Below are 22,159 nucleotides of genomic sequence, written 5' to 3' on the forward strand. Positions count from 1 at the left end.
TATCCAGTTCAGATTCTTCTCTGAATGATCTGGCTGATTTCTGCAATCCACCTCCTCAATTTAAAATTGGCTAATCATAACCGAATGCCAAATAACCTAAAAATAAATAAATAAAACAGGAACAACAACTGCCAGTAGCTTGCGTCTTTATGGAATTTTTTTTTTCACCTCTCCAAGAAGGGGTGAAAAAGTTTCCATCTGAATTTATTTGTCATGCTTATCAACCAATTTTGTCATTAATCTCTGTGAATATCTTTAGTGTTGGGTAAGGTCTCATCAAACTGGAGTCTATCTCAGCTTTCACAGGGACAGAGGAGGGGTACACCAGGCACAAGTTACCAGTGAAGTCATCACTGCCAGATCTGGCTAATAGTTTAAACTGTTTTTAGAAAAATGATAAACAACCATTATTTTTTACAGTTGACTCAAGTCTGAAGCTTTATGTCAGTGATTTTTAGATATTCAATGTTTGAATGTAAATGTCCACTTGTTATTTGCACTTACATGTGTTTGGCTGCTTAGCGTTCATGGTGAAATGCTTTCAAGTAGCATTAAAACATTAAGCTGCCAAAAACATAACAGCATGCCAAGGACTGGACAGTGTTTCATCCAGTCTTACACTCCCGTTCATGAGTATACATTTATCTTCGCCACCAGTCCAGCGTGTGGTAGAGAGCACACGCCTCCTGAGCCAACTCTGACCTTCTTCTTATACGCCCTTTACCCCTCACAGAAATTTTGTGATGTTTCTTTCTGCATGCACCTTTCCTGGCACTCATATTTACAGTGCGTCTTTTGAATGAGATTCACGTCATGTGTCGCTTTGTTATTGTCCAGTTAAGTGCAGCTGATGGGAGCACACTCCCGTCTTTTCCTCTCCGCTTCGAGGAACAGGGCATGACCCTTCCCACATTGCACCTCTCCCCTTTCCTACCATATCACCCTCCTTCTCACTCCCTGTGTTTATCAACACACAAGTTTAGCAATAAATCATTGCTTGTGCGTATTCTCACATGACTTTCACAGCTGGGATCATAAGCATATAGAGTGATGATTAACGTACGTGATCACCATATAGGCACATGTGTCACAGCATGAAGCAGTGATCTCACTGTCCTTGTTTGTCATATTATCCTCATTGTTTTTATTCTTGCTCCATCCTTTTGTTTTTTTTTTGTTTTTTTTAACCTGTTTCATGTTTTCAGTGCTAGATGTCTGAAACATGTGTCTGGACTGTGCAACAAAGATAGATAAAGTCTGACTTTGTTCTCTTCTCATAAAGGAAAGGAGTGCCCCGGGCCGTGCTCCATTTATGCTGTGCACACATGTCCTTACATACATGTCTTGTACATGTGACACCATTGCTCACACAGGTAGTATTTATGAGTGGATGTGTAAAAATCTGTGTGTTTGTGACCATGACAACATGCAACCACTCCTTCCCCTTAACCACTGAGGAAGATCTTGAGGCTCAAGGGACTCATCAACCATTAACTCATAGCTATTTAAAGGAACTGGGTGAGAGTTCATGTCCTCAAATTATTGTGAAAACTCATGATTCTAAAAACAGAAGCATGTATGGAAGCAGATGCATACATAAAAAGCATTACAGCTAAAAAAAAACAAGGCAGGTGCTCTATCGCTCTTTGTTTGGCTTTTCCCATGTGCTTATGTATAGCCTTCTAACCAGCAAACACAGCAGATGAAACGTTGTTATCTCAAGAAAGCTGACCTGGAGATGCATACATGGACAGATGTTGATTTTGTGTCCATTTACATAAATATCAGTCATCCATCCAACTTGGTGTCACAGAGCCTGTGGCAGCTAATAGTGGGAGGGTATACTCTGGATAGTCAAAGGAGCTTGTAAAGAAAAGCGTCTGGACTTCTTTAAGTTGCTTGAAGACCTTTCACCTCTCATCCGAGAAGCTTCTTCAGTTCTTCAGTTCAGTTCTGAAGCTTCTTCTTTAAGAAGCAACTTAAAGAAGTCCAGACGCTTTTCTTTACAAGCTCCTTTGACTACGATGACCTGGATGACTGAGAACCTTCACAGACATATACTCTGGACAGGTTGCTAGTCTGCTGGAGGGCTCACACAGAGAGAAGAGCTGTATCTTGAGGGGAAATCCATGCAGGGACAGGGAGGACATGCAGACTACAGACAGTAAGGCCTAAGCCACCCAGGAGATTAGAACCAAGAACCTTCTTGCTGTGGCATGTCGGTGCTAACCACTGCACCACTGTGTCGCCACCAGTGGCTTGATATGTATTGTGATAAAGAAGGCAAATGAATGTTCCTTTGTTTCATTTTTATAATACAACAGTATCTGATTGACAGCTTATTTGATTATGAAATCCAAAACATTTCCTGCTCATAAAAAACTAGTATTACCAGATTGCCCCCCACCCCTTAAAAAATGAGCTTGCAAAAATGTATTTCTGACATGTAAATTCTTCTGTCTTATATGTTGTATGATGAACGTATGCATCTGTGTTTAGCTCTCTGCCTCCAAATGCCAGCAATATAACTCAGTAGTGTGCTTTATTTAATACGTTGAGTAGATCAGTAAGATAGAATATGGTCTTCAGAGACAGAGTTCTTGAGTTTAGGTTGCCCTCTTCTCACTCAAACAGTTCTCGCTCTTTCAGCAAGCGAGAATTTTGTTTGTTTGTTTGTTTCGTTGTACTCTAACTGTCAAAAGTCAAATGTAAAACAGTTCTTGCATGCACACTTACCCTTGCAAGAAAATCCGAGAAGGGCATCCAGGAGATGTTTTAGAAAGATCTTGAGCACATGGAAAGGAAACACTGCAGACATCGCACAACTTTTGCAACAATTTTTTTCAACCAAGGCGATGTCTAGGAAGAGCAGTCAGCCAGGACTAAGGTTTCGAAACATCTGCTGATCCCTTTGTACATCGTTTCCCATTTCTTATTTGTCTTGCAACATATAAGCAACAAACAAACGCAGCATATTGTGTATGCGTCCTTGCACATCTCACTATGTTTAATACGATCAAGAGCGTCCAGTGCTATAGGAGCCGCACTGTCATTTGACACAATGAAAACATATTTTGAACATCGCTGTGTGTACAGATGTGTGTGCATGGGTGATTCTGCCAAGCCATTGCACAGAATGACAGCGACCTTTTCAACGTTATAGAGTCATATGAGCAAAAATATTTGGTATATAAAAATAAATATATTTTTACTGGGACCCAGGCCAAGCAAAATGTGGTTACTCATTATGATTGTTGAGTGGATAATAAATAGAATAATATTTTAAGGATAGCTGATATGATGACTGATCAGCGGAAGGGATACTATGAGCAAAACCAAATGCATCTGGTGTTGGCAGGGCGATGTTGTATGACTGCTGTTGCACAAGTGAGATATATTATCGTTAAAAACCAAACTGATTAAAAATGGGGAGAAAGAAGTAAACTAGTACAGTGGTCCCTTGCAATATCGCAGTTCACCTTTCGCGGCCTCGCCGTTTTGTGGATTTTTTTTAGTGCAATTTTGCATGCTTTTTTTTTTTTTTTTTTGATAGAGCGCATTGTGTTCTGCGTCCCGATCGGCTGTAGACCATTGTCAATCAAGCTCCTCTGTCCCGTGTCTCCTGTCCAGTACAGAATGCATTCAGCTTGTCAAATTTACATAAATCATCGATCACTAGCAGTGTCTCTGAAGTTGGTTTCATTCTATAATACTGGAGTTATTTTTCTACGAAGGTTTGAACTTTGAGAGTGTTTAAACAAGAGAGAAAGATGTAAAAATGTTCATGCCTGTCTGAGAAAAGTGTATAAAGTGTGTAGTGAGGGGTTTTACAACCTAAAAACATCTATAATAATTGTAAAAAAATAAAGCTGACTTTGTGGATTTTGCCTATTGCAGGTTATTTTTAGAAAGTAACTCCCGCGATTAACGAGGGACCGCTGTATTATCTCACTGGAATAAATAATTTTTTCACCTAATCTTATCAGTCTGCAGCTAAGAATTAAAAGAGTAGTTTAACATTTTTGGTAAAACAGTCTATTTATTGTTGTTACAGCTTATGATTTACATTTCTCCAAGTAGTGACACATTTCATTTAGTAAGCTTTAGCGGTACTGGTAGGTGTTTTTATTTTTAGACATAGACATCCTTGATGCTTCTCCATTTCCTGTTTTCATGCTAACTTAAGCTAACTGTCTGCAAGTTCTAGCTCTTGTTTGATCATCTCAGTCAAAAATCACATCCTCTGAAATACCAAACTGGTCATTTAGGTTCATGTCGTAACCAGCTATGACACTAATCCACGTATTGACCAGTCATTCTCATGTGTGGTTTTCGCACATGTGTTCATAGTTTATAGCTAGTGTTCAAGCATGTACTACCCCGCCCTCACTGAGCTAATGCCACATTTGTGCTAGTTACATAATGCAGCTCCAAAATGTTTAGAGAGCTGGCAGCAAGAACGTAAGAACAATTATGCATTAATTATGCATTTTTCAGTGTAAACACTCAGAATGAACACAGAAATTAAGTATTATGCCACTTTCACTTTCGCATATGCAGATATGAAGTAGGTAATTTGCATATTGTGCCCCAGCGGGACAGTTGTTCTGACAAATCTGCCACATTGTGTTCTAATGTGTAGGTAAAGAAGATAATTTCCTACTGCAGTTCTTGGGGGGGGGGGTTTTAGGTCAAATCAGTGCCATCGTTGCACCCTGGCATTTGCTATAATGCAAGCCGAATCATAAACTATTTTAAGCTAGTACATCTCAACACCTTGGCTACAAAGACAAGTCTCACATTAAATTCACAATGAATAGCATCATTTTCTAATGATTGATTTCATATATACAAAGAAATCTCTGTTTAATATTGGTTAAACCAACTTATATGAGTATCAGCACGTATGATATATACAGAAACACGTATACCATGATGTACAAAGACACAAAACCTAGTCTCTTGATAAATGGAAAAACAGTTGTATGATATGGTCAGTGAGTCATTTTCGACAATTTCCCCCCACACACCTGAGGTTTCTCAGAGACAGTTTCAAGTTGTACCTGAGGTTTGTACCGTCAAAACTACAGTTCTCTGTCTCGTTCGAATTGTTAATCCCGGTGGTATATCGGCGAATGTGTGGGCAGCCACCTTGTAGTGTATGAGTTGTTAGATTAAGACGTGAATGGCCTCAAAAAATAAGTTATTTCACATGAAAAATGATATTTACAAGCACAAATGCTGCATTTTAAATCTGCCCAGTGTTTGTAAAATTCACTCTTATCTAACCATTTCTACATTTTTTTAAAGTATTTTTGCTTTATTTTGTTTTTTAATCTTTATAAGAACTGAAGACTTTAGTTCTTAGAAAATATTTGGGTCATTCACTATATTGTTGGAAGGACCGGTTGTTTCCTCTGCGCACACTCACTGTGAAAGTTTCAAACTAAACCACTCTCCTCCTACCTCTCCAGACTTGACCCTTAGGGCCAAAATGACAGGCTGTCAATGACTGTTTGATGTTAATATGCAAACAGAGACTCTGTCTCTGGATTTTTTTTAGTATGTCAATCACTTGTCTCTTTTTTGATATGCTAAATGCCTTTTTGGACATAATTTTTCTAGGTTAAGTTGCGATTTGTGCATTCTTGTGGAGTCACATGATGTACAATTGCAGATGGAAGCTGAAAGAAGAAACCACTTCTCTATTACTTGGCTTTGGAACGTGAATTTGGTCGAATTTCTCATAATGAGAGATGAAAATTTCAGTTCTTTCTTTAATATATAATTGAAACAGACAACAGATAAACTGAAATCAAACAGAATCTGTCTATAAACCAACTTGGAGTCACACAAGAAAAACAGTGTGCTGTAAAGAGCTGGAATAATCTATCAGTGCCATGTATTTGTGCATACAGAGACTGAACTATACAGGACATCTGTTGTATTGAGGAGTTTGCTACATTGTTGAAATCTGTTTAGATTAAATCTCAACCACAAAAGAGATAGTGAGCATCTGACCCCAGCTCATGAGGTTAAACAGCGGTGCTTTTCTTGTAAGAAATCAAATCAGGGAACTATTATTTTCATGTTAATGTTCTTGGGTTAGAAATTGCATGAGGAGCGAGTGCGTCACCATGGTCACATCGACACTGAGTGACTGAGCGGAGGGAGAGAAGTGCAACCAAAGAGGCATGATGAGCTTGCCTGTCAGTGTGTAGCAACAGGAAATCATCTGCATCTGATGTCTACCACCTCACACACACACACACACACATACACACACTTAGACACATGAAACTAGAAGAAAAACTGTATACAAGAAAACAACTTGAAGCACATGGCCACACATACACAAATATGCACTGTCTATTTAATACAGCAGCGACATGCGCACATAAAAATATATAAAAATGAATGACACATATAAAACTGACAATAAAACCACACACACAGACACACACACAGACCACATGATAGTTTGCTGTCTGAACTTTTGCTGAGCCCAGACTCTGTCAGAAGGAGAAAATGTGTGTGTAGTTCCCTTTCTATTGGTCATCACTTCCTGAGGAAAAACATGACCACACACACACACACACACACACGCTCACTCACAGTAGTCTCTGCTCCTGTCACTGCCACTGTCACTTCTTGGTCATTTAGCGGACACTGAAGACTCTGAACCAAAACAGGAGAAGCAGGGTGAGTGGACCGTGCTGTACCCCGTGCGCGCGCGTGTGTGTTGCTGTCATTCGGTTCATTATCTTGTCTGAACATTAGCTGCTTTGGATAGCCTTAATAAACCAACAAGTACAAAGACCAATCATGATCAGGAAGCTGCAGTTAAATCGTACATGTAATCGTGGCATCCAGTCAGTTATGTGCGAGCAGACAGCAGCACTGATCAGTGCGATACTAGAGGTCAGCCAGTTTTATTTGATTTGCCTTGACAGACTGTTTATCACTTTATGGACATGTTTTGGTGTCTAAGCAAGATTATTGCGATATTTGGTAGCATCACTGTGTGTGTAGTAAGAGCACCAATTCAGATTTTTTTTTTAAAAATGTGTGTGTGGGGATGTATTTCTGCTGCTAATGCAAGACTCCTTTCAATAGAACAAATTAAAATTATGATTAGCAGGACATTTTAGGATTAGAGAACAGCCTCGGTTTTGTTTTGTTTTTGTCTCTTTTAAAGAGGGAGGTGCATTTTCTTTGATTTATTCGTACTTATGTTAATTTTGCCTCTCTCCTGATCTGACCTCAGGTTGACTTAGTGTTATCAGTGCTCAATTTTCCTAGCTTTTGAAGTTGAAACAAAAAAAAGAGAGAGAGACAAAAATCAAATTGAAATCAGAGAAAGGTTGTCTGGATGCTGTTTTACTCAGAGCTGTGCCAACCAGACAAAACTTGTGGTTTCTAACCTCCCACTGTGTCAAACTTTGAAGATTTCTGGTGAGTAAATTCAGTACCAACCAAGTATGTGGGTTTTCAGACAAGAGGAGACTCTCGATTCTACTGACAGGGCAGTCCAAACCTCTGCCTGACACCTTGGGTGCACATGGTTTTCCATCACTCTCCTGTTTGATCGTTCAGGTGCAGAGGGGGAGGCCCTTTTCAGGTAATTCTGTCCACTGTGGCTTCACACCACCAGAATTTTTTTTAATGCGTATGATGATGATTTTTTTCTTTCTGGGTATTTTTTTCTTCTTTTTTTGCATTTGAACTGCATTCGGCCTTTTAAACTTTGCTGGGGTTTTTTAAGTACATCTCCTACCATCTCATATTGTAAACTAGATTGCTTAGTCAAATAAACCACAATATTTTTTACAATGCATGCTTTTTCCAGTGTCCCACAGCTTCCTTATGCAGGACTATCGAGGCAAAACTAAAGCGCACTAATCTTTTCAAAGAATTTGTGGGGACTGTGCAGACGTGCAGGCGGGCATATCTTTGTTTTAGTCACTGACAGCGAACCACATACTGTTTTACATGAAGAGGTCAGGAAGTCACAGAACTCTCTGCACTAACTCTCTTTCTTTCTCTCTCTGTCGCACTTCAACGCATTCATGTGCACAGAAAAGCTGGTAAAATAAACAGCTTACTGTGCAAGAAAGAAAGAAAGAAAGAAAAGAGGAAAAGAACGCTCTCTTCTACAGGGGAAATACTCTGCAACATGTCACTTTATCGTCAGGATCTCATAAAAGCAACGGCTAGAAAACTGTTAGACTGTTAGACTAAGGTTTGTTTAGTAACTATGCAGCTCTTCTTTGTAGTGCACGTCTATATTTATCTATTTTTCTTCACTTAGCTGTGATATATGAAAAAAAACTTGTTGCTTTTTTTTTTTTGCAAGAATTTTTTTTCAGCTTTCATGTGGAAACAGAATATATTTCCAGCCACATGTGTTGAATGAGAGATTGCCTGGTTTGATATGCGTGGTTCAGCCCTCGCCTTCAGACAAGTTGAATAGTTTTTATTCAAACAGCAAAGATAAGAGTGTTACTCCCTTGAATGTAGCAGGGCAGGTTCTCCCTTTACTAAATATATGAGGCTGATTTCTGTGTTAACGTCTCTCATGTTCTTAACCGCTCTTTACTCTTGCCTGACTTATGTTGAATAGCACTCTTGCTGGAGTGCTGTTAAACACTCAAAAAGAAGAATTATGATGCTGGATCTTTTCTGACTGTAGGGGTTTTTTCTTCTTCTGCACATTTTGCATCTTTAAGTGTTTTTGTTACGCTTTGCTAGTAGTGCTTTAAAAGGTAAGTAAGAGGCTTGTTCCCTTGATTGTCAAAACAGCGCTCAAAGCTATAGACAGGGCTTTAAATGCTTTCTGTGAAGTAATCTGATCTCTTGCATTTTCTTCATTCTGTTTTGGACCAAATTATTGGCACTGTGAAGAAATATGAACATTAAAAAGCATCACATTTGTTTTGCAACTCGGTCCCTGAAGGAAAGATTTCACATCTCTCAGTCTGACCCCCTGTTTTTCCCTCTTTTTTCCAAAGTTGCTGCATCCAGGCTGCGAAAAAACAACACGACACTCAACTCTTAAAGTTAACATTTTGGTCTTGCTGTTTCATGTAATAATAGCTTCTCTCTCCTCTAAAGTAAGTGGACACTTCTTGTCCCTGTTTGTATGAGCTCATTTCGCAGAAAATGCTGATGTGTCTCACTGTGTGTTTGCTCCCACACACACTGTCTGGCTTGTTCAGGTACAGCAGCCTGCCAGACCTGCCTGCCAGATTGCCGTTGGGCCTTTGTTATTAGGTCGCGAGTTAGGCAATAGCCAATAGAAAGTACTCCTACACACTGTACTCTTACGTGGAAATCAAGTTCTGACTTGTGGAAATTTGAGAACTGGCAGGAAACAACTGTCACACATGCTCACATGTACACACCTTTTGAAACATACTGCGTGTCCCTCACTAGTCATCCCTCACTTTATATAAACTCTGACAGGTTGCTTTCCCACAAACCAGTCTGATAAAATCAGGTTAATTTGGTTGCTTTTGCACTGTAGCGTTTCCAAGAAGAGGAGCTATAGGGAAAAAACTTTTTACCTTTGATTGCAACATAATTTAAGCACCTTGGTTTAACTGCCACTCTGCAGCCTCCTTCCCTTTTTTTTCCTTCCCATGTGGTGGTGAGCACAGAGCATGAATTTCCTAAGATAAGAGTTTTTTCAAAGTCTCAGGGGTCCAGCTTGATTTCTTTTGGTGGTCTGGGAACTCGCTCTCTTTCACCCTTCCTACTTTATCTCTCTTGCCTTTTGTCAGAACTCACTCTCCTGCTAATTTTCTGTGTCCTGATGACTTCATGCCAACGAGAGCGCAAGTTGCTCCGGTGCTATTTTAGCTTGAGATCAGCTGGCAGCCGGCCAGCATATGGAAAAATATCCAGGTTTCTCTGTTTATTAATAGTCACCAGCTTCCAGGGCAGTGGAAGTTACAGCATGTGGACACGCAGATGCCTTCTCTCACTCGCTGTGAAACAATGTCACAGTTGATGTGAATTTTAAGTGGACCCCCTATTGATTTTCGCCACCACATTCCAAACAAGTAGAGAGGAAACAATATGCAGTTGAGGAGGATGAGGAGGATGTTTGTTCCACAGGGATGTTGTGCCAAGTAATTTGGAGCCATTTCAAGCCATTTTTATAGCTGGTGCTACTGTGCCACCTGAGTATTGCTATTTTGGCTTTGTCCTGTTGCATCATTTGTTGTATTCTTTTGTTACACTTATTTTTTTCCAAATTAGGCAGTAAAGGTTGATGAGCGGAGGGAGGTTTATTTTGAGATTTGGTGGTGATTGTGAAAGGTTGTTTGGAAGGTCACTGAACTTTTTCCTCTATTGATTATTTATAAATTGCCTGCTGTCCTCTGTGTTTTTTCAGTCTCTTCGGTTTAAATCAAGGTCAGAATTTCAGCACAGTCCTGTCACAAGCACAGGAAATATATCCAGTTTTCATTGCTGATGTTTAGAAAGACCTTTATCTTCCCATCATAAACTAGCAAAAATAAAGAAATCTAACAGACTGTTAGACTATGGACCCCACTGTGCATTGAGTCAAGTGTTACTTTAATCCAGTGAGTATTAGCACGTAAGATAATTTGACAATAACACAGCAACATGAAGAAAGTAGATACCCACTAGTGTAGCAGTGGATATGAGCTAAATATTCACATATAGTCATTTCTACCATAAAAGTAAAATTGGAAATAAATAACATTAAAAAGTGCAGTACATATCTGATTTAAATCTGCCAGTATATATTTGGGGTCGCTCTCTTTTATGAATCAGAATCAGAAAGGGTTTTATTGCCAAATGTTGAGCGGGTTTACAACATTAGGAAATTGCTGCAGTGCTTTTATGGCATGCAATCTGCCCCCAGTGTGTACAAGTGTGTAGTAATAGTGCTATGATGCCATTTATTGGTTAAAGCATTTCTGCTCCTTCCATGTTGTTACTTGTTTTTTACATAAACCTCCTTAGTTTTGCTGTACAGTTGCATATTTTACCATAAAGCCAGAGCAGTGTCGACATTATGCTGAATTGTGCTGATAGATAACCAGATAACCTTCTGGTTAGCACGACAGCAGAGCATGTGCAGGTCAGACTTTAGGAAGTACTCCTAATTTCTCTTTAAAACTTGAAACAGATCACTCATCGGCTTGTGAAAGTAGTTTTAAAGCATGACCCCACTGGAAAATTACAAAAGAAATGAAAATGTGGTAAAAATATTCTGCGCTCACAGTCATCTTAACCTTTGGTGAGTTCACTGGTCCAATTCTTTGCCTAGAAAAAAAATCTATTCTGTCATTCTCCTGGTTTGCCTCTGTAGTCTATTACATTTTGGATATTTTTGCACCTTTTTTAAATGTGGCTAAATTTCTCTGCGAGGGTGTAGTTTAAAGTAGCTTGTTTATGCCTAAATTTGTTGTGTTACCTGTAAGGGTGGGCCGGTTTAGGTTTAGTAATGGTCTCTTTTAAATGGGTATCGCTGTGCTTGTTAGTTTACAACCTCTGGGCGTAGCCTGTGTGAGTACAAGTGCATTTCTTTATTTATTTATTGATGTATTTATAGGCAACACCAAAGTGACTAAGTGACTTGAGCCAAATGTCATAGTTGGTTACCCTCCAGTTAATACGCTCTAGTGACGACCCTGAACCAGAATCAGGAGTCCATTCAAGATCCTGTAGGTTCCTGCATTGCAGGCCTTTAAACTGTTGCTGTTTTCTAAACTCGTAAGACTTTTGTGCTGAAATTCTGACCTTTATTTAAACTGAAAGAACCAAAAAAAACCCCCACTGTGGGCACTTGGTATATAATCAATAGAGGGTAAAGGTTGATGAGCTGAACTACAGAAGCTGCCACCAGATCTCAAAATAAACCTCCGCCAATCAACCTTTAATGTCTGATTTTGATAAATATATCAGCCTCCCTGGGAAAGTCTATGCAAGGGTGCTGGAAAGGAGAGTTCGTCCGTTAGTCGAACCTCGGATACAGGAGGAACAATGCGGTTTTCGTCCTGGTCGCGGAACACTGGACCAGCTCTTTATCCTCTCCAGGATACTTGAGGGTGCATGGGAGTTTGCCCAACCAGTCTACATGTGTTTTGTGGACTTGGAGAAGGCATTCGACCGTGTCCCTCGGGGTGTCCTGTGGGAGGTGCTGCGGGAGTATGGGGTGTCTGGCCCGTTGCTATGGGCCATTCGATCCCTATACAACCGTTGCAAGAGCTTGGTTCGCATTGCCGGCAATAAGTCGGACTCGTTCCCGGTGGGTGATGGGCTCCGCCAAGACTGCCCTTTGTCACAGATTCTGTTCATAATTTTTATGGACAGGATTTCTAGGCGCAGCCAAGTGGCGGAGGGCTTTCACTTCGGTGGCCTCAGAATGTCATCTCTGCTTTTCTGAGGCCATGGTTCTCAGCCGGAAAAGGGTGGAGTGCCCACTCCGGGTCGGGGATGAGTTCCTGCCCCAAGCGGAGGAGTTCAAGTATCTCGGGGTCTTGTTCGCGAGTGATGGGAGAAGGGAGCCGGAGATCGACAGACGGATTGGTGCTGCAGCTGCAGTAATGCAGACGCTGCACCGGTCCGTCGTGGTGAAGAGGGAGCTGAGTGTAAAAGCGAAGCTCTCAATTTACCGGTCGATCTACGTCCCTACCCTCACCTATGGCCACGAGCTGTGGGTAGTGACCGAAAGAACGAGATCACGGATACAAGCGGCAGAAATGAGCTTCCTCCGAAGGGTGGCTGGCCTCTCCCTTAGAGATAGGGTGAGAAGTTCAGCCATCCGGGAGGGGCTCAGAGTAGAGCAGCTGCTGCTCCACATCGAAAGGAGCCAGCTGAGGTGGTTCGGGCATCTGACAAGGATGCCTCCTGGGCGCCTCCTGGGGTTGGTGTTCCGGGCATGTCCCACTGGGAGGAGGCCCCGGATAAGCTGGAGGAGGTGGTCGGAGAGAGGGAGGTCTGGGCTTCTCTGCTTAGGCTGCTGATGGATATATATATATATATATATATATATATATATATATATATATATATATATATATATATATATATATATATATATATATATATATATGGTGTGTGTATATGTGTATATAGTTTGTTTTTGTTTTTTCAAATAAATATATTTAATTCTACTACTGGACAAAGAGTGGTCTCTAGTACTAGAAAAGCGTTGCATAAATGCACTCAAGTGAATTGTACTATCCTTAGCTAGCTGAACGTTTCCACAATGCGAGCATAGAAATGTGGACCTCAGTGGCTTATTGCGGTGCCAATTAGTTTCCCCTCCAGCGGGTGTGGTTTTCAGAGAATGACTTCCTGTCTTTATTTGTGAGCTTACTTGGAACTTTACCAATGAAAACTTCAAAAAACACACATTCAAGAAACCGCAGTTTTGAGCGTAAAAAAAAAAACCCCATGTAACCTGTAACCTGTTTGCAACAGTCTGCAAAAGTCAAATTTTTTCCATTAATACTGCTTTTCTAATACATTATCATTCTCATACTGCGATTTAGAGTGGACGCTAATTGTTCTTCAGAAACAGTTTCATCTTAAAAGATGCGTTATGGCAGCATTTTGACCTGCTGTCGGTTGCTGTTGAGCAGTTTGACATTGTTTTGCAGTGATAAGATTGCTGCAGCGCAGAGCCAGGGATGAATTTGCATGTCATTAAATCGGTGGCAAAGGTTTAGATTTACAGGTAGGCCATTCTGAGAAAGTAATGTTCTATATAATTTTGATATACAGCGATGTTTGGGTTTTTTTTACAGGTTTAATAATTGCCAGGGGGACAAACTTCAACCCATATGAGTGACTCATTTTAAAGAGCCACTGTCTGGGAAGGCCATTTAAATAGCCTACATCCTAAAAACAACATATTCTACAACTTGTACATTACATCAGGGCCTTGTGCAAAGGTAGCCAGGCTTATAAAGGCTTGTATGTGGTTTGCTTTCATGTGGACTGCAGTAACCTCGGACTAGCGGACTTTGATCATCTGGGCTTTTCTTTTTTCCTTCCAATCTTTGACCATCTGCATTAGAAACTGAAATGACACAAGAACTTTAATTTATTTATACTAACAACAAGCTGAATACCCAGAGGGAGCCTTTCAGTAGAAATCAAGAGATTGCACACTTTGCTTAGGAAAATGTTTTCTCAGTGTCAACAAATCCCATGAAAAAACATTAAGAACCAACAAAGACGTGGATCATACCCATTTGTCATTGTAGCCAAAGCTTTTTTTTTCCATGTAACTGTTAGCAATGATTAGAAACCCATCAAAATGCGAAATCATGGTCCTGGCTGCTGTACTTTGGCAAGTGCAACAAAGAGAAAACAATAAATGCACCTTTTTTAAGTTGTTTTTTTTTTTTTTGCTGTTGCTCCTTTTAAAAAATAATTTAATTCTCTGACCTTTTTCTGAAGATGCAGAAAAAGTGCAGTCTCAAAGTATGCAGAGACAGACAAAACATTCCAATGAATTAGTTATCAATTAGAAAAATAGTGGTAAACACCAACTGTTTCCTTTAATAGATTTGCACAAGATAAAATCTTCAGCAAAGGAAAAGTAAAATTCCTAGAAGTTGAAAAAGATACTGTTCAGTTTTTACCACCAACCCAGTCCTTAAGACCAGAGAAGTTGCCGAAGCTAAAGGCCTGCATCCTTGGCCTGCTTTGTGTGTCCTGTGGTTGGGCAATCGCACAGCAAGCACCCAAACAGCAACAGAGGAAGGCAGTGTTTTGAGCAGAAGAGACGTTCCTCAATGCCAGAGTTCATTTTGTACTGCCTGTGACACAATCAGTGTTCCCTGTTTACTAGATAACAGACACACTGCAGGAATGAAGTAAAGCACGACGGGTACTCCTTGTAGTGTTTTTAATGGAGTGTGTGCGCACGCCCAAATGTTTAGAATTTTTCTGAGAGGTCCTTTTTAATTATTAACAACTGTACAACAGTGCATGTGGACTTGTCTGCGTGTGCTTTTATTTTCATATACAGTTTTCTGCTTCCTTTTATTCTCAGTGGTTATTGTTTTTCTAATTATGTTAAGTTAAATTTAGCTGGCAACTGATTTTTGAATTAACTCGCATACTTGCCTTTTCTCTCTCTTACAGTAGACATGGTGGACACCCAGCAGCTCCTGGCCTGGCCTGTTGGCTTCAGTCTGAACACAGCAGATCTGCCAGAGCTGGAGGACAGCTCCCACTCGCTCGAAATGAAACATTTGTCCACGTTTGACTACGCCTCCATTTCCTCCTCCTCCATCCCTTCCTCCCTGTCTCCCCCGCTTGTATCCTCCATCCCTTCCGCTGGCGTGGCCTATGACCTAAGTCCACCGCAGAGTGAAGAACACCTGACCAACATGGACTACACAAACATGCACAGCTACAGGACACAACCAGACATGTTCAGTAAGCACATTGACCAGAGACGAATGATATAAATGTAAAATATACTTTAGGTGTAACAAAGCAAGCGGTGACCTGAATGAGATGTAGACTGAGATTAAGAGATGTGCTGCATGCATCAGAGTAACTATTAAAGGCAGTTATGGGTAACAGGATGCAGATTTATAGAAGCAAGGTTTAAGCAACCGAGTGCTGAACTTTTAAATGGATGTAAGAGGTGAAGTTTGAATTTTGTGTGCTTTCTGTCTGTCTTCCTTTCTGCGTGATGGTGTTTCTTGATCAGATTCCATCAAGCTGGAGCCCGAGTCACCTCCACAGTACTCAGATATTCCCGTGCTATCCAAGCTCCCAGACGATACGTCGGCGGCAGCGCTAAACATCGAGTGCCGCGTGTGTGGGGACAAAGCGTCAGGGTTTCACTATGGCGTCCACGCCTGTGAGGGCTGCAAGGTAAGGCTGAACGATCTCACAAGGGAAGATGAAAATGCCGATGAGCGTAGAAACATTTCAGATCGTCTCGTAATCTCTTCGTTAAATTCCTGTTTTTTGTTATGTCCAGGTAACGGTTTAAAACCTCTAAATATACAACGTGTTCTTAGAACAATCTTCACTGAGGTTTGTCATTGGTTACAATTTTACTAAACTGCACACAGCGGTTGATACGATTCATGTTTAAGTCAATTTGTGGATCAGTCGATACATTTTAAGCAGCGCTCCGTCTTTGCTCAGTTTTAGAGAGGATTTTTTTAAATGGTTTTCAATCATCACAGAAATGATTCATGTGTTAAATCATGATTCATATCAGTAGAGAGTGCGTTAAGTCTTTTTCTTAACAAGTAATGCTCAGATGATTATAAATCAGCAGTCATACTACTTTCAAGTCGTGTCAGGAAATGGTAATGGGTGTAACAATTTCTACTGCAGCTCTTTTCTCTCTCTGCCACTCTTTTTCTGTCACTGTGTGTCACCCGTCGGTGAAACTTGTTGGTGGAATAAATAATTCTATAATGCATGGAGAGAAATGTGCTTTTTTTTTCATCTTTTTGATGTCTGCCACTCTAACCACAAGCCCCATACATTTTCCACTCAGCGAGGGCTCAAGATAGGCGTGTGCTTCTTCAGACAGCCACCCATTTAAACTCTCTGTCTGTTTGTCTGTCTGTATAGAGTATAAATAACTAATAGAGTGTGGGTGAAGTTTCAGAAATATTTCCATTTTCTTTGAAATATTGACACATTACAGAAACATGAACATTTTTCTCCAAACACATATGAGATGGATTTTTCAGAATCGGCAGACCTGTCTGTGCATCTTTTGGTTTAGATCCAAGAAGCGTTTGCACGTCTGAAATCAAACTAATTTGAAAAGAAACCTTCACTCTGGCGCTTTCACAGAAAAAAGAAACTGAAATGCAGCAGCTTGTTACTGAGTAGTATGATTCAACTAGTATGATTCAAAGTGCAATACAAGAGGCCTACTATATATTGCTTACTTACTAGGAAAAGTCCAGCTGAAATATTTTGTAGTTTTGTAGGAAATAAAAATTTTGTGCTGTTTTCTGCCTAATATCATTTATTTATCTTTGTTAAAGAGTGTAATTATAAAACAGCCCACACTACAGCCCGCGCCACACTGGTTGTGTGGCTCATTTATGCTGGTTTAATAGTTTTCCATTTTAATAGGTGACTTATTCCTTGTTCATTACGATTAACTTCATTTCAGGCTGACATCACATGTAGTAAACACAAGCTACCAAGCCAAATTTAGTCTTAGTGAGGTTTTGCCTCCACGGGTAGCAGAGTCTATTTTCTATAGACATGTTCGTCTCTATTCTTACACACACAGTACACAGTACAGTGCTTACTGTTACAAGGCCACTGATACCACTCAGTGGCCTCGGTGCCCTCATCGCTCGTCAAGGTGAAGCTACGAAGCTTCCAAGGAGTGAACAGCTTCATGTGAATACAGACCGTGAAAGTAAACTTACAGACCCGCATATCTGTTTCATGACAGTTATTGATGGATTTATAATCCAAATGACTAAATTCAAAGGGTGAATGTGTCCTTATGAACACAAGAAAATAGTCATGCCATATTCATTCAGTATGAAATACTGTGTAAGAAAAAGGGCTGATCAAAGAAGGGGGCCTTTTTTCAAAATAAGAGTTTTCACTAATTCGTGGACTCACTTTGTTTGCCTGCCTCACAAACGTCCTTCCAGTGGATCGTAACCGTGGATTTGTTTTTGGTTGGCTTAAACCCTACCACCCTAGAAGAATGAACAGAGCCGCAAGCTACGCATGATTTATTCAAACGATCAGCTTTTCTTATAAAATTTGGACTCGTACTGAATGACATAATGCTGACAGTATATTTTTTGGCAGCTTGCATTGTAAAAACAATCAAAAAGAACACGACCACTGACAGTCACCTTGAACTCCACCACAGTGTTAAAACAGAAGCTCTTTGACACTGTTGCGGAACAAGGGTCTCTGTTTTTCTGCCGCCATAAGCTGTCACTCTGTTCCGTCAGGGGCTGAATGAAGGTGAGGGAGAGTAGTTATTGTTCTGCTGATGTCTCAGGGGAGACTCACAAGAAGAGGGGGGTCAGCCAAGCAGGCAAACACTTAATTGTTTTAAAACAGAAAACATTCTTTATTGAGGTGGAGTCTTGACCCCTTTTAACTTCCTTCTTCTATAAATAACCTACGATTAAAAAAGAAACATCTGTGGATCGTAGGAATGTAGATGCTTATTTGAAAAGCCTTCGCACAAAGTCCTGATGTCAGTTTTTATTCTCACTGAAAATTCGCCTTTCAGAAATTTGCAGCCCATAGGATTTTTTCTCCTTTTACACTGCTCAGGGTGTAGGAATGTATACTATAAGTCTGACCATGGCTACACATTAATAGGTGAGATAAGCTTCTTTGGTCCTAAGGTTGAAGACATAATGTGTAAATTTGCACAGTTAACTTTTGAATAGACTTGTTGGCCCAATGATTGGCTTCCATACAGATTAGAAAGAGCCAGGTGTCTTATCAGTATTTCTCAGTCAGTAGACACTGCGTTGAGCTACTTTTCCAGCAATTAACTTGATTCAGAATTTGAATTATTAAATGAAATGTTAAAACTTTTTTATGCCCCTCAATCCTTTTTGATGAAGGGATAAAAATATGCATTAGAATAGGGCTTATTTGAAAAAGAGTAGGCAGAGCAACCATAAGGACTGAAGTCACTACGTGTGTACTAATCGTATTCCTCTTTTTCACAGGGTTTCTTCAGACGCACCATCAGGTTAAAGCTGGTGTACGATCACTGTGATCTTCACTGTCGAATTCACAAGAAGTCGCGTAACAAATGCCAATACTGTCGCTTCCAGAAGTGCCTCAACGTCGGGATGTCACACAACGGTAAGCCGGTGGCATTCATACACACATTTTCATGACAGTCTGCACACAGTCAGAGCACACCTGGGTCGTATTTTTCATTAAACTCAAATATGAACTAAAAAAAAAGTTGAAGCTTCTGTGCATTCAATCTTTTTTTCATTTTCACATCCATCCCTCAGACAGGAATGAAACCCCCTATTTATATGTCTATAAATAAGCAGATGTAGGTAAAAAGACTGATTCTTCTTTGAAATTGAGGTTCAGGAAGCGCCTCTTCTCGGACTGAGTACTTATGCCCTTTGAGAGCCGCAGATGCGTGTTGACCACACTGCTTCCAATTTAGCCTTTGAGGTGTCATAGTAATGTGTGCAGAAATCTATATCACTGTCTTAGATGTTGCCAATTCTTTCATCTGTGGTCTTTGGCCATTGTTGCAAATCTTGGTTCATGTTTTAGTTCCCATCATTCGCGCAGTGTGTACCCGCCACCCCCCAGCTGATTCATATCACAGTAGAAATTCAAAGATGAGATTCTGGTGTATAGCTAACTATAACGCCTATCAAAAGTTCTAAATTTTGACCTGCCTTTGTGCTTTATTCAACAAAGGCCTGATAGTGACAGATATGATAGGTGTGAGTAGCACACCTATCAGAGGCATGCTACTCACAGCCTGACTGTTTTCACTGCATAGCATCAAAAATGTGTTATAGCAATTCTGTCAGCGTTGCTGCTGTTTGAATGTGTGAAAAGTTGCCAGCTTCGGTTTTATTCGCACAAGCATTTGGCTGATTGTGTGCACTAAGTTTGTACATCAGCCACGTGAGTGGGTCTTTTTTAAAAGAGTTTTTAAGTTTTTAAAAACTGCATGTACAATTTAGAAAAAAATTAAAACACACATATGTTTGCCTTTCATGTACCAGACATTTGTACGTAGAGCTTTTTACTGAGATACAAGTAAACAGCTCTTAGATGACCTCACCATTTGCAAACTACTCCACAGAAGTACAATATGCAGAGAAACCGTCTACTTCAAAAGAAAAAAAATCTCTTCTTTCATCCGTCGCTTTAGAATAGTTTTGTTTTGTTAGCTTTTGTTGTCCAGTCAGGAGCATCAACAAGCACACCTGACTCCACCTCCTCAGCTGTGTTTCATTATGAACCTCGTGAGTAAATAAGTATACTCTGGCTATGTTTGATTGATGTCTTCCTGATTCTCCTGTTATATTTGTTGCACCTGTTAGGGTTGGACACGTTATGGCTCTTTCCCTCCTCGGCGCACTTGTAGCATACTCACTTCGGTGAGGTCGTAAAATTAAAATAACTCTGCAAATCATGACAAGTCAGAAAGCCCTGCTTCCCACAAAGATCGCTTCCCCATTTGCACTGAAAAAAGTGTGTGGGTTATGTAATTTATAATAAATAGTGAGCATGCATTAGCCATTATTTTGGTGGCTGTAACACCACCAAAATAATAGCTTTCCTGTCGATTGCAAACACAGATTTGAGCACTCTGATGAGGTAGGTTTGCCTGTTGCACAACCACTGGTTTAAAAAAAAAAAGAAGCAATGACAGCGACAGGAAATTCTCTCATACATTAGTGGAAGTGTGGCTACACTGAACTCTGTGGTCAAGTGGGCAAGAAGTTGACAGAACAGGAAATAACAAAAGCATTCATTTCATTCATTTCATTTCATTTATTTATTCATTTTCAGGCACAACAAATACCTATATTGAACATAAAATACACAAAACAAAAAACAAAACTTGCCTGAAAAAGGAGTGGGACGAAGAAAACTTATTAAATCCCACCCCTATACTCACTCATCAACAAAAAAAAACAATAAACTTCCCGCAGCTACGCCCATCATTGCATACAGACCCATCAACAGCCCCGGGCAGATACAAGCATCTAAGCGGCAGCTCGCAACCAACAATTAGAGCCTTCATAACTGAATACAGAATATATAAATTATAAATTGCATTACCACAGGTAACAGGCAGTAATAACTACAAGTAACAGACACACATACATATACATACATATATATCTACACACACAAGTACATATATGTACATACATACGCACACTTTATTTTTTATTTTTTATTTTGGAATCCATACCAGCAATGGTAAGAGGACAGACATTACAGAGCACACTAAAACCCATCATTGAGTATACTGTGACCAGACCAACTGTTTGTAGAGAAATTTAAATCTATGAATATTTTTGCATTGTTTCAATTGTAAACTCAGACTGTTCCAGATTTTCACATGATGGTAAATTATACAACTTTTATCAAACACTGATGTTGTTGCTGCCCTGTCATTGGCCTTGCACTTGCTGAAGCTTACCATTTTTGTATTTGGCCATATTGCTCTAGAAACAAGCAGAATTCCCCCTTTCAAAGCAAACAAGGTGATCTTTGAAGAGCTCCGAATAATCCTGCTTCTCAGGTAAATTAATGGGGGCTGCACTTAAGACTTAATTAGACAAACCACTGAAAACACTGGCATGCTTGCACGGTATCGTTGTGCTGCATCCAGAAGTCTTTTTTTCCCCCTACTTGACAGCTTGTAATTGCAGCGTGTTAAAAACAGTATGACACTGTAATGGAGACCAGGAGCTCAAAACCTTCTGAATGATTGATACTGGAATCACTTAAGTATTTTTTAAGTGGCACTTTTTTTAAGGGGCAGTTGGACTGGAAGGTGAATGAACACAGAGGAGATGGCCATCTACCAGAGTTGAAAAGAAAGCCTTAATCAGAACTGTTCACAACTTAAATTCTGTTGTATAGTGCATTAAAAGAGTGTGTCTATATATATATATACATATATATGTTAACAGTACTCAGTGTTTCTTTAACAGGATGTAAGAAAAAGCAACTCAGTCACCTGCTTACGAGGCCCAGGGACAAACCAAAGTAACATACCGGGGGAGTTTAGTCATTTCTTATATGTGTAGTCATTTAAAGCATATGTAAACAGACTGCTTTGGATAGTTGGATAGTTCTTCATTTGGTTTTGTTACAAACTTAAGCCATTCCAGATAAAAAGGAAACTAGCTGCATTTAGTGGTTTTGTTAGTTCTGCTCTAATAGTAAATATTAAAAAGTTGATGAATAAATTTTATTACAGCCTGATGCCTCTTTGGTGTCAGGAGTCTTGACTCTGAAGAGTGAGGTGAATATTAAAAGGTGGGGGGGAAAAAGAATGATTTTAATGAAGTGGTAGATGATGGTGGAGGTGCCACAGCTTACTTAGCCAGTGGGCTAGAGCAGGAGGCAATCCTGACCATAGACTGCATATGTGGGCAGATGCAACCTAAATAGTGAG

The 22,159-nt window shown here is 40.0% G+C and overlaps 1 protein-coding gene across 7 annotated transcripts in view; it reads left to right on the plus strand.

Annotated features, from left to right (window-relative positions):
* Nucleotides 1-22,159, plus strand: part of pparg (peroxisome proliferator-activated receptor gamma) — a 42,541-nt gene that overhangs the window by 7,258 nt on the left and 13,124 nt on the right. For 3 of the 7 annotated variants that reach the window (XM_012918528.5, XM_012918525.5, XM_004548565.5), the window contains exons 2-4: nt 15,139-15,435; nt 15,716-15,882; nt 18,705-18,843. In XM_012918528.5, coding sequence (XP_012773982.1) covers nt 15,144-15,435; nt 15,716-15,882; nt 18,705-18,843 — 598 coding nt within the window. In that variant the 5' untranslated portion in view covers nt 15,139-15,143. Of the gene's footprint in view, nt 1-6,610; nt 6,703-7,495; nt 7,622-13,571; nt 13,721-15,138; nt 15,436-15,715; nt 15,883-18,704; nt 18,844-22,159 lie in introns of those variants that run through there. The other 4 variants (XM_012918527.5, XM_012918526.5, XM_012918524.5 and 1 more) reach the window with 4 other exon arrangements.

The sequence above is a fragment of the Maylandia zebra genome, linkage group LG5 (genome assembly GCF_041146795.1).
Source record: "Maylandia zebra isolate NMK-2024a linkage group LG5, Mzebra_GT3a, whole genome shotgun sequence".
Lineage (NCBI taxonomy): Eukaryota > Metazoa > Chordata > Actinopteri > Cichliformes > Cichlidae > Maylandia > Maylandia zebra.